The sequence below is a fragment of the Pteronotus mesoamericanus genome, unplaced genomic scaffold (genome assembly GCF_021234165.1).
Source record: "Pteronotus mesoamericanus isolate MK-2021 breed Mesoamerican mustached bat unplaced genomic scaffold, CSHL_Meso_final contig_438, whole genome shotgun sequence".
Lineage (NCBI taxonomy): Eukaryota > Metazoa > Chordata > Mammalia > Chiroptera > Mormoopidae > Pteronotus > Pteronotus mesoamericanus.
Window position 1 is genome coordinate 1,178,268 of NW_026555165.1, and position 27,885 is coordinate 1,206,152.

Sequence of the window (27,885 nt, forward strand, 5' to 3'; positions counted from 1 at the left end):
TGTGGGGAGACTCACCAAATTGAGCTGGGCCGGCCTGCCGGTGAGTCCTGGGAAGGGGCCAATCTGCAACTGTCCCCTGGTCCCTGAGTGACTTCCAGGCCTGTTGGTTCCCAGACCTGCTTCCTACTATTGCCGATCAAACTTAAGGTGCAAATTCCCATCTCTCCAGAGGTTCTCATTTATTAGAAAATGGTTATACAAAGTTCTAAACATGTGCTGCTTCTAACCCACCATGTACATACACTAAGACCGTTAGACCCCCAGCCATTCTGTGACCAGCCTCAGTGGCACCGCAGAGCAAGTGGTGCACAGACTCAAGACCACAACTGTCCTTCCGAAACATGTCGCAGCCAAAGGCGGCCATCCGTGCCGCAGCCTAAAGGAAGGGGTGCTGGGAATCTGCTTTAAAAACCAAAATTGAGCCCAGTTGGTCGGGGCCGACGGATCTGGAGGACCAGGTCTGTGAGGGCTCCTTCGCAGACCGTGTCCGCACTGTGCCTTCATCAGGCGCGGGGCCTCCCCCCACGGCCGGCTCTGCCCCGGGCCTACAGGGGGTTCCTCCTGACGTCGATCATCCCCGGGCTGGCCCTCCGCAGCTCCCGCCGCGGTCTGGCCAAGGGCCCCACGTGCCAGGGCAGACACCCCTCCCCGCCAGGCAGCGCCCGCTCCGGGGCCTCCCGCTGCCGCAGCTCCTCCGGGGACCCCTGCTCCTCGCCACTCAGGCTGGAGCGCTTCCAGGTCAGCGGGAGTGGGGCGCGGACCAGGTCCCGTACCTCCTCCCGGGCCCGGGGGGCACCGTCCGCGAGGGGGGCCTGCTCCAGAGACTCGGGTGCTGGGCGCAGCTCGTCCTCATTCCCAGGGCACAGGGGCTTCTTCTCCCCACCTGCCACAGAGGCGGCGACATCCTCGTCAGGAGTAGGGGCGGCAGCGCCCTCCTTGGTCCCAGCGTCCCAGGCCCCAGCACAGCAAGCAGCGTGGGAAACCACCCCTGGAAAGCTGCGGTCAGGGCGGCTGCTGCCCTCTCCCCAGACCAGGGTGTGCAAACTGGAGGCAGCAAGGCGGGCGGGGCTCGGGCCAGGCTCACCCCTGCTCGGGCCCGCCGCGCCCGCACCGCTCAGCTTCTGCTTCAGTTCCTGGTTCGCCCACACCTGGCGGCCCAGCTCCCTCTCCAGAGCCTGGATCCTGGCCTCATACTGCCTCCTGCTGTCGGCCAGCCCTTCCCCAGGGTGGTCTAGAGGGGACACGCACAGAGTGGGGGGCAGGTCGGCCGGGGCAGGGCGGTGCGGGGCGGCGGGCTGGGCCTCACCTCGGCTCTGCTGCAGGAGCAGCTGCAGGCTCCGCTCGTGCTCCTTCTGCTGCTGGGTCAGCTGGCGGTCCGTCTCCAGGCGCTGCCGCTCCAGGGCCGCCTCCAGCCAGTACACCAGCCTCTGCTGCTCCTCCAGCTGCATCTCCAGCTCCGAGAAGGCCACCTGTTGCTGGTGCTGCTCCTCCCGGAGCGTCACCACCTGTGCGAGGCCGCTGGGCTCAGATCCCAGGCACCACCACCACCACCACCCCCGCCCCGCTCGCCCCCCCGGGGACAGACAGGCCAGCCCCGCCCCATGGCTGGTGTCACGGGCCCTCCGGATGAGCCCGGACTTGGCCCTCGGCCCTCGGATGCCTTCTCAACAGTGTCCCAGGCAGCGATTTACAGGTGCAAGTTAGCTCTCAGCAGGGGTGTCACCTGCCTCCCCTGCCCCAGGCTCCTCACCAGTCACCCAGTGAGAAGCTTCTAGGCTGAGCCTCAAGCTGTGTGGATTCGCAGAGGCCGGATTTCTCAGCCTCGGTACTACTGACAGTTTGGGCCGGGCCACCTTCTGTTGAGGGGCCCATCCTGTGCGCTGTAGGATGTTTAGCAGCATCCCTGGCCTCTACCCCTCCAGCTGTGACAACCAAGAGTGTGGATTTCCAGACATGACAACACGTCCCCTGGGCCAGCAAATGCATCCTGGTTGAGAACCGCTGATGGGGACCAAGGCCGTTCCGAAGGGGCCCATCAGAGCGGGAGGTGGGGGAGGTGGAGGCAGCCCTGAGTCCCGGGCGGCCCACCTTGTCGAAGTACTTGCAGAGGAGGGCTCTGGTCTCCGCGGACGAGAGGTAGCTGAGCTTGGCCATGAGGTCCATCTCGCACTGGGACAGCAGGGAGGCCGAGGCCCGCAGCACCCGCTGGCGGCACGTGATGGCCTCGTTCTTGTACTCGATGGCGGCGTCCAGGGCCTCGATGGCCTCATCCAGCTGGAAGAGCGTCCGCTCCTCCTGCGGGGGCGGGGGCGAGCCACATTTGAGCTGTCACAGCCTGACCCCAGGGTGTGTGGGGAGTGATCTGCACCCGGGGAGCTCAGACCCCCTACACGGAAGGGAAGGCCTGGCGGGGCTGCTGGGGGGCATATGGATGGGGTCCCAACTCTCGTTCCCACCCAGGAGCTGAGCTGTCAGGCCGGCGGTCCGTGCAGCGCAGGACACGGAGCCCGGACTCCAAGAAGGGAATGGGGCGGGCGGCCGGGCCGGCCCCCGCGTCCCAGGCAAGGGGCTCCAGCGCTGCCCTTCGGGCACACGCCCCCAGGGGGCCCAGCACAGGTACCTCAGGTGACAGCAGGCTGCCCTGCCTCAGCTTGCCGTCGATCTCCAGGCGCTGCTTCAGCAGCGAGTCCTTCTCCTGGCGCAGGGCGTCGATCTCCCCGCGGATCTGCTGCTGGCTCTGGGCGCTGCCCTGCCGCAGCTGCCCGCTCTTCTCGGACAGCTCCTTCTCCAGGTGCTCCAGCCGGCTGGACACGCGCACGATGTCCTCGGTGAGGGCCTGGGGCAGCACCGGGCGTCAGGCCCCGGCCTCTCCAGCAACAGACGGCCCGCGGGCACAGAGGAGGCTGAGGGCTCGCTGAGGCGCTCGGCCCTACAGCCGCTCGAGCACTGGGGGCCCCAGAAGCTGTCTGGGAGGAGGGGGCAGACAAGCAGAGGACAAGGCACCCCTCCCGAGGACAGGGCAGCATGGGGTGGTGGCCTGTCCCTGAGATGCCTTGGGTCTGTGACGGGAATTACGGGAAATTAGTGGCCAAACCCCAAAGACCTTTCTGGGAGCCTGGAGACGGAGGAAGTGGCACATTCGGAGAATCTGGCAGCACCCCGACCCCTCCCAACTTCCGAGTGCCACCTGAGTACCCGCCGCTGGGACAGGCTCGGGTTTTGTGTCTGGCATGCGCCCTGGAGTCCTCACAGCTACGTTAGGCTCAGAAGCGTCCCATTCCCGAGGGAGCCCATGAAGCCCCGTGGAGCCAGGGGCGGCCAGGCCTTTCAGCCTCCGTGCCAGTGAGGGCTCTGTCTCTGGGCCACAGACCACCCGCCTCTCCCGCCCGCGCCGAGCCAGAGCCGGCGTGGACGAGGGGAAACAAACGGTGCGGAGGACACTGGGAGAGGTTCCGCCCACACATCTGAAGCTGCAGGGAGGGCGCCCACCTGGCTGGACCGCAGGCGCTTGCTCTCCAGCCCCGTCTTCTCCTGCACCAGGGCCTCCTTCTTGGCCAGGATGGCCTCGCGCTTGCGCAGCTCCTCGCCCAGCTCCTCCAGCGCCCGCCGCTGCTGCAGCACCTTCTCAATCTCCTGGTCCAGCCACTTCTTCTGCTCCTCGATCTTCTGAGGGACCGTGGGGGAAGCAGGGTGGGCGCTCGGGCTCACGCTCACCGCGGGCGGCCCCCCGGGGCGGCAGCGGGTGCCTCCGTGTGCCCACCTGCTGCTGCTCCAGGCTGACCACGGAGCCGCTGCTGCCGCTGCGCCGCTTCCTCTGGAAGGCCGCGATCTCCTCTGTCTTGATCCTCAGGATCTTCTGCTGCTGCTCGTGCTTCAGCTCCAGCTCCTGGGGGCACACAGGGGAGAGGCTCGAGGCGGGGCTGCGTGTGCCTGCCTCCAGCTGGAGGCCCACAGGGGCACCTGCCCCTCCCGACAGGGCCCTGCACAGCGTCCCTAGCCTCACGCCCCTACGTCTCGCTGGGGAGCAGCAAACGGAAGCAAACACTGATCAGCTCCTACAGTGAGGCGCCCACTGCCTCAGAGCGCTCATCGCACTGAGTTCACGGAATCCTCACCCTGGCCTTGACCTTCCTGTCACTCCCCTCAACTTGCAGGGGAGAACAAGAGAGGCTGAGTAGCCTGCTGGAGGAGGCCACACGGCTGTGAGCAGCCAGGACATGGGGCACACGCCCAGCTGAGAGCCCAACCTTGACGCGGTGCTGCCGCTTGCTCATCTCCGTCTCCAGGCGCCGCTTCTGCTCCGTCTCCTCACGAAGCCGCCTCTGCAGCTGCGCCTGCTGCTGCCGCATGAGCCGCACGTTCCTCTCGAGCTCCTGTAGCCGCTTCTCGCTTTGGGCGGACAGTGACGCCAGCCGCTCCGTCGCCTGCTTCTTCTCCTTCAGCACCTGCGACCAGCATAGCCTCCACTGGACCACGTGCCAGGGATGGCGCGAGCCCAGCACTCAACAGGGCACGCAGGCCTGAAAGCAGGTGACCGGATGGAGGGACAGACGGAAGGGAGAGCCAGCAGATAAACACCCGATAATACAAACAGAAGACAGCAGGAGGGAGGTGTGCAGACGCTCACCGCCCGCCCAGCACTGTACTGAGTGCTCTGTTAGACGGCCCTAAGGATCCTGCCAACGAGGGTGGTTATTGTTAGCTCCAGGTAACAGCAGGAAACTGAGGCACAGAGAGGTTAGGGAACTTGACCAAGGACACACAGCTAGGAAACAGCAGAGCTGGGATTCAAACCCCGACACGCCAGTTCCAGAGCCCGCACCCTCGACCACTCTACTGTGTCGTGTCCCGGACGCCTGACCTGAGCAAAGAAGGAAGCAACAGTGGGTGGCCGGCTGCAAGGATGGACGGACAGGAGGGTGGGCAGGAAGGTGGACCATTAAAGATGCACAGACAGCGCACAGATCGATGACAGGGAATAGAAAGACAAAAGGGTGAAAGGGTAAATGGACAGTGGGTCACATCACCTGACAGGTGGATCAGAGGACACAGGCTGATGAGGAGACAGAGGGAGGACAGGGCGCAGAGGCAAGGGAACAGGGTGCAGGAAGAACAGACGGGTGGATGCGGGCGGGGAGGCTGCACGAGGGTCAATTTTCCTTGGACGATGCCCACCCTCCACTCGCCCCTCCGTGGCCTCCCAGGTGGGCTGCAGGCAGGGCCCGCCTCCCTGCCTCTGCTGCCTTCGGTGAGCTGACCCCTGGAGGGATGGCTACTACAGCGGCCTCGGCCCGGGAGGCCAGCAGGGCGGCAGCACCAGCAGCCGGGGTCCAGCTGGAGGGCCGAGCACCCACAGGTTCCACAGCGAGCCCGGGCCCCGGAGCCCCCGCCTGGGCGGCCGCACACTGACCTGCACCTGGCTCTGGGCGGCGGCAACCCTCCTGCGGAACTCCTGGAGCTGCGACCGCTCGCCCGCGTCCTGGGGCTCCCGGCCCTCGAGCTCCCGCAGCTGCCGCTGGCCTTCGCTCAGCTCGGCCCGCACGCGCTCCGCCTCCTGCTCCAGCTCGCGGATGCGCTGGCTGTGCTGGCGGTTCAGGGCCTGGGCCGCCTTCCCTGGAGCCCGGGGGGCGGGGAAGAGGGGGCACGTCAGCCCAGGCCGCCGCCCCATGAGGACATGCAGTCCGGGGCCCGCTGTGGCTCTGTGTGCACGAGGGCAGGAGGCGTGGGGCTGCAGCCGCCGCACTGTAGCCTGGAGCCTAAGCGGGCAGAGCAGTGTCCCCGAGAAAAGGCATCACACTTCCTGCCTCCCCTCCACAATGGGAAAGAAAGAAAAAAATCAGAGTTCACACTATGCCACAAAGGTAGTCATCAGAACAGCCTGGTGTGGCAGGAAACATGCACACAGGCGAATGGGGCAGAATGGAGTGTCCGGGAAAGACCCATAAGTACACAGGCAACCAACGTCCAACACAGGAGCCACAAAGAATCACTGGAGAGAGGAGAGCCTCTTCAATAAGCAGTGTTTCTACCAAACAGCTCAAGAAGATGTGAACCTCTCCTCAAACGCCCCCACCAAAACTGAAGAGGAGGCAACTCTTAACACATCGTATGAGGCCGACATAACCCTGATACCAAAACCTGGCAAGGATAACACACAAAAGAAGCTATAGACCAATGTTGCTGACGAATTCAGATGCATAAAATCCTAAACAAAATACTAGCAAGTCAAATATAACAACACATTAAAAAAAGAATATAACACGATCAAGTGGGATTCATTCCAGGGTCAGAAGGATGGGTCAACATCTGCACATCGATCAACGTAATACAGCATATTAACAAAAGAAAGGACAAAAGTCATATGACCCTATCGTTAGATGCTGAAAAAGCATTTAAGATACAACATACATCACTCAATAAAATGGGTACAGAAGGAAAGCACCTCAACATAATAAAGGCCAGATATAACAAACCCTCAGCTAATATCACACGCGATGGTGAAAAACTGAAAGTCTTGCTCTAAGATCAGGAACAAGACAGGTATGTCTTCTCTCACCACTCTGACCTCACCTAGTTCTGAAAGTCCAAGCCAGAGCAATCAGGCAAGAGAAAGAAATAAAAGGCATTCCAACGGGGAAGGAAGAAGTAAAAGCATCACCTTTTGCAGATGACATGATTCTATACATAGAAAACCCTGAAGACACCACCAAAAATCTATTAGAAACAATAAACAAGTACAGTAAAATTGCAGGATACAAAATCAATGCACAAGAACCTTCTGCTTTCCAATAGACTAAAAATGAAACTTCAGGGAAAAAACTAAAAAAAAAAAAAACAATTGCTTTCACAATTACAACCAAAAGAATGAAATTCTTAGGAATAAAGTTAACAAAGGATGTGAAGGACCTATATACTGAACGCTGCAAAGCATTGTTTAAAACATTAAAAAACACACAATGAAATGGAAAGACAGTCTGTGTTCACAGACTGGAAGAATCAGCATAGTTAAAATGCTCATACTACCCAAAGCAATGTACAGATTTAATGCAATTCTCCATCACAATCCCAATGGCATTTTTTAGAGAGATAGAACAAAACAATCATCAGATTTGTATGCATACACGAAAAACCCCGAATAGCCAAAGCAATCCTGAGAAAAAAAGCACAGAGCCAGAGGTATCACACGACTTGACTTCAAATAGTTATACTACAGAGCTACGATAATCAAAACAGCATGGTATGGGCAGCAAAACAGACGCACAGACTGATGGACTGGGACTGGGAGCCCAGAAATAAAACCACATGTGTATGGGCAAATCATTTTTGACAAAGGAGGCAAAACACAATGGAGGGGAAAAAAAGCCTCTTCAATAAATACTTCTAGGAAAATTGGAAAGCCACATGCAAAAGAATGAAACTAGACTATTGTTTGTCCCCATGTATAAAAATTAACTCAAAATGGATCAAAGACCTAAATACGAAAACTGAAGCAATAAATTACACAGAAGAAAGCATAGATATTAAACTTACAGACCTTGGTCATAAAGAACGTGTTATGAATTTGACCACAAAGACAGAAGAAGTAAAGGCGAATAATGAATGAACGGGACTATACCACACGAAAAAGCTTCTGCACAGCAAAAGAAACCTCCAACAAAACAAAAATGCAACCAGCCAAATGGGAGATGGTGTCTGCAACACCACCTCCGACAAGGGGTTAATATCCAAAACATATAAAGAACTCATGCAACTCAAGAGCAAACAAACAATCCAATTGAAAAATGAGCAAAGGAGCTGAACACACGCTTCTCCCTACAAGACAAACGGGGCCGATGGACATATGAAAAGATGCTTAACTTTACTAGCTATTAATGAAATGCAAATCAAAACTACCCTGAGATACCACCTTATGTGTATTAGAACGGCTGTTACCAACAAGGCAAGGGACAGAAAGTATCGGGGAGGGTGTGGAGAAAAAGGAACCCTTGCTCACTGCTGGTGGGAGTGCAAACTGGTGCAGCCGCTACGGAAAACAGTGTGGAGGTGCCTCAAAAAATGAAGAATAGAGCTTCCATGTGACCCAGCAACCCCTCTTCGGAGGATCATAAAAGTCGAAAACATTTATCTCAGAAAGATACAGGCACCCCTATGTTCACTGTGGCATTACTCACGGTGGCCCAGCCACGGAGACAACCAGAGCATCTGTCAATGGACAGTTACTAAAGGACACGCATGCACACATATGCACTGCGGTAACGGTACAGATATAACGCAATACTCCTCAGCCCTCACAAGTGATGAAATACCGCCATTTGTTACAACAGAAAAGGACAAGAACCACAGGCTTTCACTCACATGTGGCAGATAAAACGGAAAGCAACCACCGGGAGGGGAGAGGGTGGGGGAAGATGAAGAGAGTCAAATACAGGGCGACAGAAGGAGACTCGACTTTGGGTGTTGAGCACACAAGGCAACATTCAGACAATGAGGCGTAGCAGCGATTTTCACTGGTGCGCCGCAGGGATTTTAAAAACATGCAGTCCCCGACCATTTAGTCTGGGGCATTGACCTCTTTTCCCTTAGATCGTCAAATTAAAAAATGACAACAGCCAACATAACAATAGCCGTCCGGTGTGAATGAATCCAAATTATAACCTATTTTTTTATCAGATCGGCAAAATACATGTTTTTGGTGTGCCGCACAATTTCAGTAGTTTATGTGCCATGATATGAGAAAAGCTGCAAATTGCTGTAGCATTAAATTGTGCTCTTGAAACTTATGTAATGTTATTAACCAATGCTACTCCAATAAACTTAATTAAACAGCACATATCTCAGCAATGAAACGAAGGTGGAAAAAGTCTGAAAAATGAATCTTGGTGATGTGTAAACAGGGACTCACTATGCCAGTCTCTCCTCTCATTTATCTGAAACTTTTTATAATGCATTTTACAATAAGCTCATAGCGATTAAACAGTTCAACTGGTCACCTCCTAAAATCATCCCCTCCGGTCACACACATCACCAGGAAAATGGCATGACTTGGGGAGAGTGCCCCCCAGGACCAAGGCCGTGCGCCCCCCCAGCAGGCACCTGACCGACAGCGGGGACAGGCGCGCCTCCCGGGAACTAGTCTAGTCACTGCGCCTGACTTCACTCTTCACCCTCAGAACCACTCTGTGAAGCAGGTACAATTATTGTCGCCATCTTGGGGGTGAGAAATCTGAGGCACAGAAGGGTTATCCTCCTTGCTCAAGGTCACACAGCGACAAGAGGCTGAGCGGGGCATCACACCCTGGCCGTCCGGCCCGCCGGGCAGAGGACACCCGACGCCCACCGCTCACCTGTGCGCACCAGCTCGCCGATGAGCTCCTCCTTCATGCGGATGTTGATGGCCAGTTCCCGGATCTTCTGCTGGGCCTGGGCCAGCCGCCACTCGGAGGCTGTGGCGGCGGGGTCCTGGCGGGGCCGGGCCTGGGCCTTGCTCCCCGGAGCCACTGTGAAAGGCCAGCGGTCAAGGCTGCTGCGCTGCCTGACGGCGGGGGAGGCAGGAGAGCGCTGGGCGGAGGGCGCCCAAGGAGGACGGTGGACTGTCCAGAGTGGCCCAGCAGGACCACGGAGGGAGGAGGGCTCGGGGTCCTCTCTGCACCCCACCACGGTCACCGCTCACCTCTGGGCTCCGAGGTGGCTGCACCCAGCTCCTCAAGGCGAAGCTCTGGGTCCTTCCTGCTTGGCGGACTCCCTGGGCCAGGGCCCACCCTCTGGTTCCACTTGCTGATCCCGTTTCTGGGGGGCAGAGGCAGGCGTCTGTACCCCCGCCCCGCCCTGTCCTAGCTCAGCCGCCACCCAGGCCAGAGGGAAGGGGGCGGCGGGTCCCCAGCCTTCCCTGCCACCATCAACAGAGCCCGTCGGCCCAGATGAACCCTGAGGCCGGGGCCATGCTTAGGGGTGCAGGGGAGCTGGGGCACCAAGGACCGCCTTGGAGGCTGGCCCGCCCGTCCGCTCTCTCCCCAGGGCTGGCAGGGGCGACGTGTGCGAGGGTGCCAAGACCACAGGGTTCTGCCAGCCCGGTGCTTGCCGGGTCCGCCGGGGGCCCCACTCACCTGCGCAGGTGCAGGGTCGGCCTGGGCGGCTGCTCCTCCCTCTCCCCCTCCTCTTCCTCCTCTGATGAAGCTGAGGAGCCCCTTCCCAGCCTGTCCTCCTCTGCCAGCAGCTTGGCTCCCGTCTCCATGCCATTTGTCACCTGCTGGAGGAGTGCCAGGGTTTCAGGACGGGAACCCTGCAGGGCCTCCTCTGTGGGCCATTCCCGTCACCAAGGCTGTGGGGCCACCTGCACCCCTACCTCAGGCCCCACCCCACCTTCAGGGTCCAGCTCGATGACACTGAGTCAGAGCGGGAGGCAACTCCCCCACGCTCCCCCTTGCTGGCTCCCACAGCACCCGATGCTCTCAGGTGACAATCTGCCACTGCCATCTTGTACACAGGTCACCTGCACCTGAGTCTTATCTTGCTCCGAGCGCCCGGCCAGAACGGTGGCTGCAGCACCGACTCCTGCCAAACCCAGGCTTCCCTCCCCTCACCCCTCTGGGCTTGAGCGCTGAGGCGACCCAGAGCTTTCGGACAGGTGTGCAGGCACAGCCTCTGTCCAAAAGGCCCCACGTGACAGAACCAGAGGCAGGAGGCCGGGCTCAGGGAGATCAGGGCTCATGGGAAAGTGAACTTGCAAAGAGAGGCATCCAGAGAAAGAGGGCGTGGCCTCAGAGTGATGAGCTCCCCGTCTCTGGAGGTGTGCGAGCTCCCCGACCAGTGCTGGAAGCCCCAAGCAATCTCCAGTTACACCAGAGGTGCCCAATCACACCGACCTTCTGAGGGGCCCCCTGGTCACCCAAATCTTGGCCCCTCCTCTAGGGACACAGGAAAAGGCACTCACAGCTGGTCCCACGGAAGCCTGGGGCGAGGGACGCTCTCCAGCCTTGCCCCCCAACCCCCCGCCCGTGCCTGCCAGTCCAACAGGCCCAGCAGCCCCCAGCGTTCCAGCCGCCTCCTCACCTCTCCCCAGTGCTCAGGGCCGACTCCGTCTCCTGGAAGGCACGCAGGGGGCACCGTGCCCAGCACGTGGCTATGGGCACCTGCCAGGGGCGCTGTGTGAGGCCGGGGCACAAAGGACCCAGGAGGCAGGCCCTGCAGGAGCCCGGGGGCCCCCCAGCCTGGCCGCACCAGCTCCAGCCGCAGCCGCAGCTCCGCCATCTCCTCCTGCTGCTCACGCAGACGGTCGCTCTGTAAGACACGGTCCTGGTGCTGAAGGGGGACGATGATCGGGGAGGGGGTGCATCCGGGGAGAAGGGCAGGAGAATGGAGAACAGGTCTGAGGCCACCCACTGCCGCTGGGCTGACCCTGAGGGGGCCAAACACTTCTGACCACCCACCCCCCAGCACACAAACTCGCTGGGGCTCCAGCTCCCATCCCGCCCTGCCAGCCCTCCACGTCCATGCCGACCACCACCACCAGAGGGCGCCAGGAGCTGTGCTGACCCAGTTACCTCCGGACCAAAGAAGGGTCTGGCTGCAGCGCCCCGGCCTGCTGCCCTTCCAGTCCCGCCTGCCACCCTCACTCCGGACCCTACCCACCGTTCTGCCCGTGCGTGCAAGCCCCCGTCACCCTGCCCCGCGGGGACCCGCCCTGGCTGCTCCCCTCTTGTCTGGGAATCGCGCTCACTGGCACCCACCTGCAGCTTGTACTGCTCCATGGCGTCCTCCAGGGCAGCCAGGAAGTCCCGGTTCTCCTCCTCCAGCCGGGCCACCTGGCTCTGCAGGGCCAGCAGCGCCCCCTCGCCTTCCTAGGGGGCAGGGCAGCAGGCTTCAGGGCCAGGAGCGAGCAGGACACCTGGGCTTGCCCTCTGCGCTGCTGGCGGTGCCCCAAGCCCTGCCTACAGTCCCCTCTGCAAGCCACATGGGCGACCTCTGCAAACCACATCCTGAGCCCTCGTCAGGGGGTGGCCTGTGTTACTACGCGACCCCCAGGAGGCAAACACGAACGTCATCCGTTTTGCCTGTGCGGAGAGCGCGCCCGAGGCTGGAGGGCGTTACAGAGAGGACCAAGGCCGCCAGCTCTGAACCCCCAAGGGGCCCTGCCAAAGGCTGGATGTCTGAAGACCTCCTCCTCCCCCTGCCCAGGGCACACCTGGTCCTTGGCCACCTTTCTGCCGCCAGGCCCCTGCGCGGCCTGCTCCTCCGCGGCCGACGCGCTCTCGATGCCGCTGTCGGGCCCCGAGGCGGAGCTCAGGCCGCTGCGCTCGCCCTCGACCTCGCACAGCCAGTCGCGCACCTTGCGAGCGGCGGCGCCGGGCAGCCCGGGCTCGGCCTGCAGTTCGCGCAGGAGGCTGTAGGCGGCGTCGGTGCGGGCCCGGTAGCGCGCGCACTCGGCGCCCAGGCGGGCGGCGGCCACAGCGGGGGCGGCGGTGGGGCCCGGGCCGCGCCGGCCGCGGTGGATGATGCGCGTCTCTGAGCGGTGCCGCGGGGGACCCCGTGCCCCGGCCGCCTCCTCGGGCGCCCGCTCGGCCTCCGGCCGCCAGTTGACGGTGGGACGGTTGCAGATGTTCTGAGCGCGGCTGGCGTAGTTGAGGGTGTTGAGGGTCTCGTCAAAGTCAGAGGAGGAAGGGCTGACGCAGGCGATCATCACCGTCTTGGCGTTCCCGCCCAGCGAGTCTTTGAGGATCCTGAGGACGCCAGGCAGATGCATCAGGGACCCCCGTGCGCCAGGACCCGCAGCCCGACCCCACATTGGGCCTCAGGCTTGGACTGCACAGCTGTGCCCCCAGAAGCCGGAGGGGGGCCCCTCCCCTGCGCCGCCCCAGCTCCATCCCAGCGGCCACCTGGGAGCCCTCGCGGCCCCTTCTCCCGTGGGCTCACCGGGTGATCTTGGAGTCCCGGTAGGGGATGTGGCTGCCTCGGCGCTGGGGGTCGCCCAGGGCGCTGATGACGTTGCCCAGGGCCAGGAGGCTGCTGTTGATCTGGATGCTCTCCTTGAGGCGCTCGCCGGTGCTGCCGGTCTTGAGCACCCGCTCAGAGCCGGCCAGGTCCACGAAGTGGAACTTGGAGACGAGAAGCTGGCCCGCAGCGGGGCGTGGCAGGCGGCTGGGCGCGCGCCCCCGCTGCTCCAGGGTCACGGTGAAGACCGTGTGTGAGCGGCTGGACAGGCGGTTGAGGTGTGTGGCCCCCGTGTGCCGCGCGGCGTTGCCCATCTCCAGAAGGCTCAGCACCTCGTCCAGGCCCTCCACGTCCACCTCCTTCACCCCGCACAGCACTGCGGGCACACGAGGCAGGGAGCCCTCTGCAGCTCTCCTGCCTCGGGGGCCCCTTCCCCGGGCCTGGAGCCGCTGCCCACGCTGGCTTGGGCTGCGGGGCTCCAGCCCCCCCGCGCCCCGCCCCCCCCCGCAAAGCCCCTCACTCTGGGTGCAGAAGTCCATACATCAGAGTCGGGGGAGGCGGGAAACCAACGTGGAACTTTCCAGAGCTTGGGCTGCCCACTTCAGTGTCCCTCCCAGCCAGGTAAGCCCGCCCCCAGCCAGCAGGGGACCCGGATCCCCTCACCGACGTTCCCGTGGTCGCCCTCCCGAAGCTGGATGTCGCGGCTGGCCGTGCCCGCCTCGAGCAGGTCCCGGAACTCCTCCTTGTACACTTCCAGGTAGGACACGCGCAGGAGGCAGTCCAGCAGGTCGTTCTCATCGATGAGCCTGAAGGCCTCGGCCATGACCCGCGGGATGACGCCCTGCTCGTCCTCGTGCAGGGCGGCTGGGGAGACGCCGCAGGGCTGCCGACGAGGCCACTGGCCCCCAGGCCCCGCCCTTCCTGCACTGGCCTGGGCACTCCCGCCCGGGGATGCAGGTCTGTCCAGGGAACAGCCCTCCCTCCCCTGGCACCCCCAGCTTTGCCAGGGAACGGCAGCAAGAGGGCGAGGGAAGAAATTCAGGCGCCACCGCGGCCCCTCGGCGTGGGCGGGGGCGGGGGGGGGGGCAGGGCCACTCACCCACGCTGGCCTCCCCCATGGTGTACGTCTTCCCGGAGCCCGTCTGCCCGTAGGCGAAGACAGTGGCGTTGAAGCCCTCGAAGAAAGCCTCCAGCAGGGGCTGCACGCAGGCCTGGTACACAGCCTCCTGCCCGGCATCCTCGTCCAGCACCACGTGGAAGCCAAAGTGGCGGTCCCGGCCCAGGGTGACGCGGCCGCGGGCCGGCTCCACCCGCAGGCAGCTCTGGTGCCCGTGCAGCAGCTCCTTGGGCAGCAGCGGGCGGACTCGCAGGGCCACCCTCACCGGGGCCTCCTCGGCCCCTGGCAGCCGCGGGGCCTCCAGCCCCATGGCGGCGGCGGACGGACGGCTTTCCGTGCCCTGCGAAGAGGAGAGGCCCCGCCGTCAGCACCTGCGCCCCTCGGCCGGGCTCGCCCCGCAGGTGGCCTGGGAGGGGCACCGGGGAGGGAGGTAAACGTTCAGAGCATCCTCTCGGCCCCGCCTGGTACCCACACGCCGCCCTGTCAGCAACAGGTCACAAAGAAAGGCCCTGCCGCCTCCTCCGGCCACCGCTTGCGTCCCTGTGACCGCATCTCCTAGAACACACCCCCACCAGCTGAGCGTTCTGATCTCCTCCTTTGTCCCCTCACACCCCTGCCCCACCATCTTCAAAAAACGTCAAGAGACTTCGATATGTTCCAAGCCCCCAGGGGAATGCCTGAAACCACAGACAGTACTGTACCCTGTGTGCACTGAGGTCGTCCCTGTGCATACACACCTACGCTAAAGTTTAACTTATCAATTAGGCACCGGAAGCGATTAGCAACAATACCTAACAACGAAATGAACAATTCTAACAACACACCACGATAAGCGTTATGGGAATGTGGTCGCTTGTCTCAGGGGAACCCCTGGCTGAAGTCCCTGTGTAATTAGCTCATTGCTTTCTGGCCCAACGCCACCGTCAAGCAGACCGTGTTTTCTGCTCCTGTCTCCCACCCACACACTCACTGCCTTTTCGGTCCGAACCGGCACTCGCCCCGCACTGTGGCCGTGACTTTCGCAGTCTGTGGTGCGACAGCAAAACTAGAACATTTCTTTTTCCACCGCGATTTCACAGATGATTCATTTTTATGGTCATCTTCCAACCTACGCATTCGAGTTTTGTTGTTTTTTTTTTTTCCTTCCCTGATTAAGTAGAGAACGTTAAAAGCAGCACGTTCCGACTTCTCGGTGGCATATCCAAATTGCCAGCATCGCTGCTCTTGAGCTCTGGGCCCACTAGGAAGTCCAGGAAGGGCTGCTTGAACACAGGCACCGAGATACCGTTGAAGCCCGGGGCTGCGAGCGCCTGCCACGTGTGGACACGTGTTCACTTGATTGAGCTTCACAGGTGTTGCGTTGTTTTGTTGCTTTGGTTTTTGTTTTTTTTTAACAAACTCGTTTCCATCCAGCGCGGGAGGGAGCGGGACACGGTGGGATTTCATCACACGACTCGGAATACACAACTTCCAACTTAAGATTTCTGCAATTTCCCATTTCATATCCTCAGCCCACACTCAGCCGGGGGTAACCGGAACCGCGGAAAGTGGAACCGCAGCGGCGGAGGGAGTGACTGCGCTTCTCAGGGTCCCGGGCTTCTCCCCATCCTATGCTAAAGCCCTGGTCCTGGCCACTGAGGTCCTGATGGAAGGACCTTTTCTAGCCCCTCAGTGGTCTGTGTCCCTGCACCTTCCTCCACGGCAACCAGGCGCCATCTTTCAAAAGTGGCAAAGCCATCGTACACTCCCCCCAAAGAGGCCGAACTCTAACAGGCCCTTTGTACCTGGACTAGGCACACGTATCCCCTTTCCTCACCTCTCTCTGCCTGGTACCCACTCCCTGTTGCGCCCTGGCCTCCTCGGTTGCCCGCCCTGAGCTGAGCCAGCACAACCCTCTGCAGGGAGCCAGGCAAGCGCCCTGCCGGCCCCCAACCCACACACAACCCCGGCTGCTCCCATGAACGCTGGTCTGTCCACACGCCCCAGGCTGGGAGGCAGGGACCGCCCTGTCCCCATCCTGTGGCATCTCCACGGCCCAGCACAGTGTGTGACTTCGTCGCTGCCCAACTGTGATAACTAATATTTATCCAAGGAATTTTTCCGGCTTCACCCTCCCTCACCAGCCCTGACCGCCCCGCCCTGCACCACTTTGTCACCGCGTTTATCTCCGTTATTGTGCTTTGTTTTATTGCGCTTCACAGGCGTTGCCTTTCTTTTTGTTTTTGTTTGTTTTGTTTTTGTTTTTGTTTTGCAAACAAACTGAAGGGAAGATCTTCCACCAGCAAACAATGACAGCGGGCTCCTCTGCCCGCACCGCTCAGGTGCCTGTCTCCGGTGATGCCGGCGGCGAGGCCCTGCGCTGCGGGCCACGGGAAAGGCGGCGCGAACGGCGCTGGGTCCCGACAAGCGCCTATGCTCTGGTGCATGTATTTACGAGCTACAGTATCCATCGTTATTCGACAATGTCCTGTTTCTACGTATGAAACTGAGTTCGCTCGCTCCGGAGGTGACCGCTTTGCGCCCCGCTGGAGTCTCCCTCGCGCCTGATCCAGGCGCTCGCCGCACTGCCCAGGTGGGCAGGCGCGCACTCCCCGAGGCTCGCACTGTACTCAACTTCTCTCAGCGCCTGTAACGCCGTTTTGGTCACGAAATCTTTCCGGCCCTGCTCGGGGGCCGGCGCTGGGGACACGGCGGTACCTGTCCCACCCCCCTGAACTTTTTAGCTCCTTGCGGGCCCGCTTCCCTGCGCCCCGAAGGCACCCAGAGCCGTCCGCCGGCGCGGTCGGGCTCGGGCGCGGGCTCGGGCGCGGGAGGCGGGGGCTCCGGGGACGTCCGGAAGGGTGGTCACCAACGCGGGCGGCTCCTCCCCGCCAGGCCCGGGTGGTCGGCCTCGGGCCCCCGACTTAGGGGAGGGGCCCCCGCGCGCCCCGGCAAGGGCCCCGGGAGGCTGGAAAGCGCGGATGGGCGCCAGCGGGGTGCCGGCTCCCCGCGCCGCCAGGACGGCCTGCGCAGGGTCGCTCGCGGCCCCCACCTCTCCGGGGGTCCGCCGCTTACCTGCCCGGGTGTCAGCGCAGCCCCCGGCCCTGCGGCCAGCCTCCCAGCCCCAACGCCGCGCGCTCTGATGCCGTCACCAGGACCCCCGCCCCCCTAAATGATCCCGCCTTTCCCTGCAACCCCGCCTCTGCTCGGGCTCCGGGGGCTGAGGCAGGAGCCGGGCGGCGCCGCGCAGTCTGTCCGCAGGCGGGACGCGGGGGCGGGGCGGGGCCGGGGCCGCGGGGCGGGGCCGCGGGGCTCCGTTCCACTCGGCGCCGTCCGGTCCCCTGCACGGGGCGCTGGGTGCCGATCCCGGCACCGGCCCACACACTTCTGGCGACCCAGCGACCCAGCCGCCGGCCTGATTCTCGGAGCCCGAGAAGCCCCCTGCCGCCGGCGGGACACCCGCGTCTCGTAGGGGCACATTGTAACACGTGAGAAGACGAAGATTAACCCCGGGACGTTTTCGCTCCGCGTGGGGTTTCCCAACCCCGCGACTCTGGAAAACCGCGCTCACGCGTTCGTTTATTCGGGTGCAGGCCGTCCCTCCTCCTGCCGCCGCATCGCTCCCCTTCGCGGCTCGCCCCCCCGCCACCCCCGAAACTCACAAGGCTCCCCCTCCCCAGGCAGGGAGCCTCCACCCGCTCTGATTCCACGGCCCCTTCTGAGACTGAGGAGGGTCCATCTCCCACGATGTTCAGGGTGGCGATGGGGACCCGGGCCGCACCAGGAAGCCATCGCTGTGCCCCAGACGCAGGGTGACGAGGCCTGGCCCGCAGCTCTGGCTTGTGAGCCCCAGTTTGGAAAGAGCATGGGATCCCTGGGTCCATTGGTCATTTGTCATCTCAGCTAACAGAGGGACCAGAAGGAGGAGGGCAGGCTGAGTCAGTGGCAATGGGAGCAGGGACCCGGCCTCCCCGTTTCTCCTCTGCCATCACCATCAGACAGGGAACATCCAGGGAAGGCAGAGAGCCAGCACTTGACTCTCTGGGCAGCCGCGGATGAAAATGAAAGCAGAGTGTGGTTTGGGAGCCTGCTTGGCACTGTCTCACAATTTTAAAACGCAGACACCCTTTCGCCCATCAAGTCCTGGTTCCAAGTGACAGGTTCATCCTCTAGATGTATGTCCACACGTGTACCCGAGACATTCTGAATAAGGACATTTATTGCAGTTCTGATTGCAGTAGTGGAAAAAAAAAAAGAGGCAACTTCAAAGCCCTTTGTTAGAGAACTAGTTAAATCACATTATGAAGCACCTACTCTGTGGCCTTTAGAAAGAGCGAGGAGGATTTACGACCTCTAAGGTGTGTTGTGAGGGGAAAGAGCAGGGAGGCAGAGCAGCCTGCAGCGGGGTGACCCACGCGGGAAGTACGCACGCATGTGCTTGCCCACGCGCCAGCAGCAAAGGGGAACCCCGACCTCAAGGGGGGTGCACCACCCTCTTGCAGTGTTTGAATGTGAAATTGTATGTCTGCATGTCTTAGATTTACCGAATATTGGTACCTCCAGAAGTAGAGCTCGGGATGCTCTAAATCAGCGGTGTCCAGCCAGGCGCCCCAGGCCGCACGCAGCCCAGGACGGCTGTGAATGCAGCCCAGCACAAAACCGCACATTTGCTTAACACATTGTGAGATTTTTTTGTGATTATGTGATTAACATGTGGCCCAAGACAACTCTTCTTCTTCCAGTGTGGCCCAGGGACGCCAGAAGGCGGGGCACCCCACAATAGTATTGACCTTCTGCAGTGAAGGGTCACCACCGCCGTCGCCCCCACGCGAGGGACACCAGCACTGCAAGGGGAAGGCCAGGGGGAAGGCACGGGTGGCAGCCGGTGCCCGGCGCGCAGGATGCAAAGGGATGCGCCAAGGGCCAGAAGGTGGCGCTGTGAACACGAGAACCCAGCCTGGGAAGCCAAGGGGCGCTGCGAACACACACACTCAGGGACGCTGATACTTCATATAAACACACGAGAGCTTTTACACTTGACTGCGGTTCCTTCAAAGTAGCCGACGGGGAGGCTGCACACTCGGGAACCTCTGGGCTTGGAACTGTGCCCAGAACTCCTGCTTGGTTGGACTTTCAGGTTAGCAACACAGCTCAGCAGTGGCAAATGTTTGTCTAGAGGACGGCCCTAAACCTTGGAGACAGTCAAATAGTATCTGGCCACAGGTTTGATTAAAGAAGTGAAACATCAAGTTAGGCGACGAATCTTTTAGTAAAACAAACAAGACCGAATCGAAGCAGGTGGCTGCTCAGATTTTTCTTTAAAATTGGCCGCAAAGCCCACAAAAGATGCTCAGAGACGACGTGTGCCGAGCTGCAGGGGGCCCCGGGGGCTACTTTGAAGAAGTCAACACTCTCGTGGACGTATAGGTTCTGCTTACTTGCTGGTGACACGGCCCTGGCTCCGGCGCCCCGCGGCGGTGGCCGGCGGCACGGGCGCTCAGCTCTTCTTGCGCAGGTGGCTGTACTGCGCGCGGCTCAGGATGGGCTCCATGACGCTGGGCCGGAAGAAGCTGTCGCTGACCCTGCGCGCCGGCTTCTCGCGGGGCGCAGCTGGGAAGGCTGAGCGCGGGGCAGCGGCCAGGTCCACTCTGTCCTCCAGGCTCTGCGTCCTCATGCCGCGCAGGCTGCCTCGGGGCTGCGCCAGGCCGGCCGGCGCCCCAGACGCCCGGCGCTCTGTCTCATCCGGCGGGTTGTCGATGTCCCGGAACTCGCTCTCGGGCTCCATCAGTGACAACCTGGGGAGCTGAGGACCCGGCAGCTGGTCAGGGCCCAGTGTGGTCTCACCCTGCGCCTCCCACCCACCGCCTCGGAGTCCCGCCTCCCAGGAGCAGCCTTCGGGGACACAGGCCGGGCGGTGGGTCAAGGGCTTCTGGTGCAAATGGGTGGGGTGTGCAGGGGAGGCAGCCGAGGTCCTGCCTGCTCTGCGGGTCTCCACGGCCGGGCCCCCAAGGCGAGGCAGGCCCCCAGAAAAGTTCCTGGACCCTGGGGTCTTTCATGGGGAGGCCACGGACTGTCCTGGGGCCTGACCCGTCCTGGGGTCGGAGTTTTAGGTTAAGCGTGGCCCCCACACTGCCCTGGCTGGGGTCAGGGTACCCCTGCCAAGCTGTTTCAGGCCCGAGGTCGACCCGCAGGCTGCCTAGACCCATGGCGCACCCCTGGGGGCGACGGCGCCCTCAGGGTCAGTGGGGAGGGGACCTACCGGCACATAGTGCACCACCGTGTCCACCACGTTGTCCGTAACCCCCTTCAGGGCGTCGGACAGGGACATGGCCCTGCCTTTGGTCGAGGAGACAGTGCGGGCCGACCTGAGGCCCAGCATGCGCCCTGCCATGCCCAGCGCAGTGGCAGGCGCCCACGTCACAGCCGAGATGGTGCCCCGGACGGCCTTGTGCAGGGCGTGTGCCACGCTGCCCAGCAGGCCTGGCGGCCGGGGAGGGGTTGCCACCTGAGGACGGGAGCAAGGTCGGTCCTTTGGGCAGCATCTCCCTGACCCTTCCCTTCCACACCACCCCCAGGGCAAGAGGGGAAGAACTGGACACCTGGCTCTGCCACCAGCTGTGTGGCCTCGGGCAGGTCACCTCCCCTCCCTGCAAGTGCGGCCAAGTCTCTGCCCTGCCCGCCTAACTCAGGGCCCGCGTGCACGTCCGCCGGCAGAGGGCACGAAAGCGTCTGCAGTGGCCCTGTGCGTCCCCCCCGGGGCCTCCGCGGGCTGTGGGACCTCGGGGCGTCCGCACCCCAACCCAGCTGCGCTCTCACCTCACTGAGCTTCTCCTCCACCTCCTCCTCCTCCTCCTCCTCCTCCTCCTCCTCCGCCTCCTCCTTGCTCTCTTCCTCCTCCTCCTCGGTGTCCGTCTGGTCCTCGTGGTCCTCGTCCTGGGCGGCAGCGAGGCTGTGCAGCCAGGGCACCCGCACGCTGCTCCGCCGCCGGAACACCACCTGCATGGCCGCTGACGTGCCCCACTGGGCCAGGCTGCTCTGCGGGAGCCAAGGAGGGGTCCCTGGCTTCAGCCGCTGCAGCCCAAGTCCCTCACCCCCGGGGCGGGGTGGGGAGGGGACAGGGCCCTGCCCCAGCAGCCTGTTCTTAAAAGTTTTTGCTGAACGCTAGGTACCAGAAAGCACACCTGTCTTTCATGGACGGCGCCATAACCTGTTACAAACACACACCCGTGTGCGCAGCACAGGTCAAGAGAGACCATTTCAGTGCCCAGGAGACTCCCCGCTGAGGGCGACCACATTCTGACCTCTCCCACTGGTTTTGCCTATTTGTGAACTTCATGTGATTGGGCCGAGACAGGGAGTGCATTTGTGTGAACAGTTAGCTCTTTTGGTTCAGTGTGGTGTCGGGAGGCAGTGCTACTGCCGTGTTTCTGCGTGACGCCCCAACACAGGAGCACGCCACACATGCCCACGCCACTGGCAATGGGCGTTGGAGCTGTTCTCTGTTCTTGGCGAGGGATAAAGCCAAGGGGAACATTTCCGACTGTCATTTTGGGGGGACAGTGGCTCTCGTTTCCGCTGGGCGGAACGGTGGGGTCCCTGGGGATGTGTCCGTCTGGCAGGAGCCGCGGCCCCTGCAGGTCTTTAAAGAGTGGAGCCAGCCGTGGGCCAGGGCACCCGGGGCGGGAGCGTCAGGCCCCCACTGCTACGTGGCCCCCGGCGCGGGGGGCACGCCTGCCTTCCTGCGGGGGCCACAGAACCCAGCGCACTGCAGGTTCGCAGCCAACGTCTGCTTGAATGGACAGGCCGGGCCAACGATGCTTTTGAAAGGGCCCCCAGATGATGGCCGAGAAGTGTGTGCTGAGCTTTATGCTTTAATATTGTGTGTATTTCCTGTTTGGGCCCCAGCGGCTGACACACAGAGAGACGGGGGAGGAGCTGACCCTCCCAGGGCCTGGGAGCGCAGCTCCACTGGAGCAGGACCCAGAAAGGGGATGAGAAGCAGCCTGGGGCCATGGGGGACCCCACCCAGCACAGCGCCGCTCCCTCGGGCGATCTCAGCGGCCACCCAGCAGGAGGCCCGGGGCAGGAGGCCCGGCTGGGGGATGAGAGGGACGGGACCAGCCGCAGCAAGGGCGATGGAAATGGGGGCGGGCCACGGCCCTGCCCGGCGCCCTCGAGGCTGGCCCCGCTCTTTCCCTGCAGCCTCCAGCGCTGGCCCACCGCCCCCTCGGGCCCTCGGCCCTGGCTCCAGGCTGGCCAGAGCTCAGGGCTGACACTCACCAGCGGTGACAGGCCAGGCACCCACATGGCCAGGGCGTGGCCCTGCTTCAGCACCTGGGCCGTGGTCTGGAAGGTGTGTTGGGAGAGGGTGTTGGCCAGGGCCCCAACCCTGCGCAGGAGGCTCGGCTTGGCCTTGGGAGGCTTCCTGGGGTCCGGGCGTCCTGGAGCGGAGCCTGGGCCACAGGGAGGGGGAGAGGATGGGGACAGGAGATCAGCGAAGCCGCCGTCCCAGCTCCACCCTTTCCCCACTTACATCAGGGGAGAGGGGCCCAGTGAGGAAGGGAGCCCCTGAAAACCCCGCCAGGCCTCCCTGCTGACTTGGCCAATTCCCAGGCCACATAGGGGCCACCGCGCTCCCCAGGGTGGATCTGCCAGTGGCTCCCAGCAGATACCTGGCTCTTCGTTGGCTGGAGGGAGGAGGCGCTCGACCACCTTCTCCACGCCGCTCAGGGCCAGGTCAGCCCCACCAGAGGCCAGCCGGCCGGCGCGGGTGCTGGCAGCATACTCGGCAGTGCCTTTGGCCACCCCCCAGGCGAGCTCACAGCCGGCCAGGGCCGCCCCCAGGACCTTGTCCGAGGTGCTGGCGATGGGCATGCTGATGCTGTTGCGGGCGCTGCGGAGGCGCGTGGAGATGGTGTCCTTCAGTTCAGAGGCGATCTTGGGGGGGAGGCGGGGGTCAGGCACACTCAGAGGTCCAGGGGACTGGCACCGATATCTGCCACAAGTCTTCTCCTTTGTAAATGGGGACGGCCACCCCCTCGCCCAGGGTTGACGAGAGGGTCGCCTGAGACCCTCTCCGCAGCCTCGGCCTCGGGCAGGCTCCGCCCCTGAGACGGACAGCTGGGTGCTCCGTGAGACGGGCGGGCTCAGAGACGGGAGCCCCGAAGCGCCTGGCATGGCTGCGCCCACAGCAGACCCCAGGGGACACGCACCCAACGGAGGGGTCCCTTCAACCTCGTGGTCCAAAGGGTTGGGTCGTGAGGACGGGGAACTGCAAGCCTGGGGTCCGTGGCCCGAGACCTTCGGTGGCTGTGGTTATGGCTTGGTCCAGCGCAGGACCACGGGGTGTCTCGGGGAGGGGAGGGTAAGGGACAGGGGACCCAGCCTTGCACCTGCTGGTGCCAGGAAGCCTGCCTCCCCTTGGCCCCCCGGGGAGAGGAGGACACAAGCCCTGTGGCCTTCCGGGCGGGCAGCCTGGGGAGCACTGGCCACAGAAACAAGAGGCCCCGGTCATGGACTCAACAGCTCGCAACCCCGTCCCCAAGCGGCAGTGAGGGCGGTGCAGCAGGGGTGGGGGGGGCCAGAGAAGAGGGGAGGACTCACCTTTTCGGGGGGGTACTGCAGGGCGGGGATCGTCTCCTCCAGGTGGTCCAGGCCCCGGCAGGCCAGCTCGTTGGCCGCTATGACTGAAGCGAAGGGCCGAGCTGCAGTGAGCCCCGCACGCCAGGGGGCCCTGCGGCGGCCTCTGTACCCTCGACCCCAGCCCTGCTCCCTCCGGACTGTCAGTGACCTGCGGCCCCTGCTGCCTCCGGCCTCCATCTGCCGTGGCACCTCGAGACCGGCAGCTTCTGCCCTCTGAGAGCCCGGAGGCAGGCAGGCCTGCACGCAGCCCGCTGCCCCCGCATCTGCGGACCCTGCGAGCTCCTGCCGCTGGACGGGGAGCTGCTGCGGGTGCCTGGTGTGCCCCGGGCCCCGCCGCCGCCGCCGCCACCGCCCGCACAGCCCTGCCCGTCGCTCCCGCCTATCCTCTGGCCCATCGCTGTTACCCTGTGAGATGCCCGCTGGGAGTCTATAGAGGAGAAGGGATACAGCTACAGCGACATCTGTACAGCCGTACCATCTCTGTCTAGAGGTGAGGAGACTACGTAGTGAGTCAGACAGACACAGGAGCAGACAGACCAGCAAGCCATCAGGTGATCAGGCGGGGGGACGGCGCGCACACAGACCGGCAGGCAGGCCGCGAGGACTCACACTGTGTGGACAGCCTGCGGACCACCGGCTCCATGCTCCAGGCGGCCAGGCTGCTGGCGCCCTGCACACCCTTCTCGTAGGCGTTGCACACAGAGGCCACCAGCGGGTGGGCTTCCTTGGTGCTGGTGTAGGTCTTCTGGACGCACTCGCAGGTGCCGCTCACGACGGGTAGCTGCAGGACCCGCTGCAGCACGTTCTCCTGCTCCTGCACGGGAGGGAGGGGGTGTACACGCTGTCCCGCCTCCCTCTCCGGCCCCCCTCTCCCGCCTGCCCTGGGGAGGTGGCCCCAGGGCCACTGAGCCCACTGGCGAGGTCAGCCCGGGTCCAAGTGGCCTAGGTGGAGCCCAGGCCACAGAGGTCTCCGGACGCCCCCGCTCACGGTCTGGCCCTGGAGACATCGCTGTCCCCAGCCTAGCCCGCTCGCACCTACAGGCACCGAGCGGCACGCCAGCCTGCCTGTTCAGCTGCCGTCCGTCTTGGTTTGGGGGCTTCACGTAAACATTTCCCAGCCGGTCTGCGCACGCTGGCCCCACGCCCCGGTCCCTCCCGGGAAGCTCCCTGACTCTCCTCGTCCTGTCGGAGGCCTTCCTTCCCCGGGCTGCCTCCACATGCATCACGTGAGGCTGCGACCACGTGTGGACCTGTCTCTCCCCCAGCAGACCTCCACTTCTGTCTCCAGTGCCCACCTAGCGCCTGCACAGCCCGTCAGTGGAATCCGCAAATCCCAGATCTTGCGTAAGTGCCCATCTGCCCAGCTGCCCAGAGCACACGCTGGAGGCCGCGGGGGCCCTGCCTCTGGGCTCCCCATGCCTCTCCGGATGCAGCGTGGCCATCCCGAGCGGCCTGCGCCCCTCGCTGGACAGTGCTGTGGGGCTGCCATCCGCCCCCACCCACCGCCCCACCCCCGCCCTCTGGCACAGCGCTGGGCAAACCTAGTCCCTCAAACTCGCACTCGCTGGCCCTTCCCAAGTTTGAAGGCAGACTCGTCTTCCCCTAGTGCTCCCTTCCCCATGCAACACGGCGCCAGGTCCCTGCTCAGCTCCCAGAGGGCCCGGCCTGGTCTGCTGACCCCTCCTCCGGACACGCTGCGGCCTCCCGCTGCCTCCCACACACAGTGCTCGCACTGGAAGACGGCGTTCCAGGCGTGGTCTGAGTCTGGGGGGCGCAGGCCCGGCCTCCTCTCTGGGCAGGGGCTGAGCGGCCTGGCCCGCCAGGCCAGGGAGGCATGTACGTGCCCCGGATGACAGGCTACAGTGGCTTAGCTTTTCGTCCTGCTGGTGAGTTTGAAAGGTGAACCAGAAAAAAGATGACGACTGCGGACAGAAAACATTTTCTTGAATGTTTTGGACAGAGTCTTCAGGGGTTGTTTCAGACAAGGCAAAAGCGGGGAGAGGTTCTGGGAAGGAAAGAAACCACTACCCGCTGGCATGGCTGACCAGCGCACTTGACCCCCTTAGGTCGAGCGCATTCTAGGATTTGCTTCAACACTTAACAAGGCGATTCCTCGGGCAGAGGCTGGTTAACGCTAAGCCGGGCACAGGGAGCGCTGGACGGGTCCACAGCTTTCTGGCTGCACTGCCTGAGCTGCGCCTGAACCAGAGGCCTCGCCAGCGGGTTTGCAGGTACGTCCGAACGTGCTGGCACATTCCAAGTCGCAGTGGAAACCAGGCTCGACACAGAGCATGGACACACGGTCCCCAACCCCTTCCCACACGCAGCAGCACAGGCTGCGCAGTGAGTGATGCTGAGGGGGCCCCTGTCACTGACGGCAACGTGCCCACCGCCCTGGTTCCAGGGCTCAGTGGCTCAGTGCTGGACGGACATCCGCCGAGGGGACAGCGCACGGGCTTCTGCCCCGCTTCCCTTCTCTCCCTCCCCGCCCGTATTTCTTCCCCCTTTCCCCAAAGCCCTTAGTTTTTGATCAGCATCTTTTTTTCCCCAGGTCCTCTAACAGTGCCCTGCAAAACGTAGCAAGGGCAAGAGTAACGAAGGCATGGCACTCTGTGAACTTCACTGTCACCTAGACGGGTCCTGCTGCAAGGCCCCTGAGCCAGCCCTCCCGGCTGCCCCCTGCCCCGGTGTCCACCCCCTGCCCCAAGAAGCCCACGTTACTTACAGGGCGGTCTCCATCCAGCAAGGTCGGGCCCTTGTTGACTGCCATCGTAGCTCGTCAAGCTGCAAAGCAGAGCACCCGGGTCCGTCAGCAAACCCTCCGCATCAGATCCACGGGGTCGGCCCCGCCTGTCACGGCCGCCAGCAGGGCCCAGGCTGCCCGGGAGCTCGAGTGCCCCAAAGAGAGGGCATTAGGCTGGAGGGGGAACGCCACAGACAAGCAGCCCCCTCTCAGAGCCCCCTAAGGATGAGGGGCCCACAGCCTGCTTGCCAGGATGGATGTTCCTCACAAGGGTTCGGGGTGAGAAGTGACAAATGAAGGCAGCTCTGAGAGTCAAGAGGTTTTAGCTGAAGTTTAGAGGCCCTTAAGGCAAGGGCCCAAAACAGATTAGAATAGGTTTGTGGTTCAGGTATTTTTTTCTTTTTAATGAAAAAGTCCTGCAGGAAATCCTCTCTCTTTACGCAAGCCTCTCTCCCAGCCTCCTCTCTGTGCTCGGCTGGGCGAGGAAGCAGCCACCGTTAGGCCCTGCTGGTCAGGCTGCTTGCTGGAGAAGCTGGCGCCCGGGACCCTCAGCTCCGCACTCCCTCTCATCCACCTTGCAGGCCTCCTCGTCCTCAGTAAGGCTCCCGGCAGGCCCTGCCCCTCCATGCCTTTCCTGTGGCTCTCAGAGACCAACCAGCTGAGACAGGTAAGGCAGGCGCCCCGGCCCCCGCACTCACTCTAGCCGCCGCCTCCGTCCCAGCGCCCGGCCGTGGACAGAGTGCCTCCTCCAGCAGAGGCCGGTCCGGCTGCTCCGGGGAGTCTTGGGCAACACTCCTGACACCTCTCAGCTGGAGGAGGCTGAGGGGAGGAAGCCTGGTCCATCGGTTGTCCTGGTTATTTGACCCAGGGTCCCTGGGGCATAGCCTCAGTGCTGTAAGACTTAGCCAGCCAACTAGGGGGGAGGTAGATGGCACCGCTGAAGGAGCTCCAGCCTCTGAGCAGTGACTGTCCCGTAGCCACGAACTCTCAGTTCTGTGACATGTTTCTGGCCCCCGTTCTCAAGAACCTGTTTTCCAAAAACAAGGCAGTGGGCTATGTGGCATCACTCTTGTAAGCTCTGAAGGTCTTCCATCGTTGGCTGCTTTCCCCCAGAGGGTCCTGTGGGGCTGGTTTCAACCCCATCCCATGTGCCTTACTCTCAGGAGTGAATTCTGAACAGCAAGATTGAGCCCCGCTCCGGTCATACAGAGGGATTGCTCTTAGTCAAGAGAACCCAGGCTGGGCAGTTGACTCCCCGCCTGCCTGGCCTTGGAGGGAACAATTTCAGCCTTGGGAAATTCCTAGATTTCGGGGTTTCCTAAACACCACCTGGTCCGACATGCCACCGGAATACACAGCTGGAAAGTCAGCTGGGTTCTGTCAAGTCTGGACAAGGGAACATTGACCAAGATTCTGTGGTGGACCAACCACCAACAGCTGTCGCCTCGCACCCCTCCTTAGCGATGGGTCCGGCGGA

The 27,885-nt window shown here is 62.6% G+C and overlaps 2 protein-coding genes across 2 annotated transcripts; both read right to left on the minus strand.

Moving 5' to 3' along the window:
* Positions 1–59: 59 nt before the first annotated feature.
* KIF7 (kinesin family member 7) lies at positions 60–14,354 on the minus strand. The gene is made up of 18 exons (XM_054577564.1): positions 14,027–14,354; positions 13,591–13,791; positions 12,910–13,303; positions 12,197–12,716; positions 11,727–11,837; positions 11,050–11,277; positions 10,104–10,246; positions 9,671–9,786; positions 9,345–9,497; positions 5,411–5,613; positions 4,248–4,445; positions 3,761–3,886; positions 3,490–3,666; positions 2,621–2,836; positions 2,089–2,295; positions 1,307–1,505; positions 1,085–1,231; positions 60–883 (listed from the first exon to the last, which is right to left on the minus strand). The coding sequence occupies exons 1-18, from the start codon at positions 14,352–14,354 to the stop codon at positions 546–548; spliced, it is 4,005 nt and encodes a 1,334-aa protein (XP_054433539.1). The 3' UTR covers positions 60–545.
* Positions 14,355–19,322: 4,968 nt separating this feature from the next.
* Positions 19,323–27,237, minus strand: PLIN1 (perilipin 1). Its single transcript, XM_054577565.1, has 9 exons — positions 27,107–27,237; positions 26,391–26,449; positions 24,275–24,479; positions 23,627–23,709; positions 22,696–22,960; positions 22,304–22,476; positions 20,840–21,058; positions 20,283–20,528; positions 19,323–19,826 (listed from the first exon to the last, which is right to left on the minus strand). Exons 2-9 carry the CDS (start codon positions 26,433–26,435, stop codon positions 19,521–19,523), a joined length of 1,542 nt encoding a protein of 513 aa, XP_054433540.1. The 5' UTR covers positions 26,436–26,449; positions 27,107–27,237; the 3' UTR covers positions 19,323–19,520.
* Between the last annotated feature and the right edge of the window lie 648 nt (positions 27,238–27,885).

What these genes read in the sequence shown, in the direction of transcription:
- KIF7 (XM_054577564.1), bottom strand. Translation starts at nt 14,354, where the DNA reads ATGGGGCTGGAGGCCCCGCGGCTGCCAGGGGCCGAGGAGGCCCCGGTG. An exon ending in AGCGCCTGCGGTCCAGCCAG is followed by an intron (nt 2,837 to 3,489) that starts GTGGGCGCCCTC and finishes GTGCTGCCCCAG; the next exon opens with GCCCTCACCGAGGACATCGT. An exon ending in GCAGCCTGCTGTCACCTGAG is followed by an intron (nt 2,296 to 2,620) that starts GTACCTGTGCTG and finishes CCGCCCCCGCAG; the next exon opens with GAGGAGCGGACGCTCTTCCA.
- PLIN1 (XM_054577565.1), bottom strand. Translation starts at nt 26,435, where the DNA reads ATGGCAGTCAACAAGGGCCCGACCTTGCTGGATGGAGACCGCCCT. An exon ending in TCCAGCCAACGAAGAGCCAG is followed by an intron (nt 22,477 to 22,695) that starts GTATCTGCTGGG and finishes CCTGTGGCCCAG; the next exon opens with GCTCCGCTCCAGGACGCCCG. An exon ending in TGCCTGGCCTGTCACCGCTG is followed by an intron (nt 21,059 to 22,303) that starts GTGAGTGTCAGC and finishes TGGCTCCCGCAG; the next exon opens with AGCAGCCTGGCCCAGTGGGG.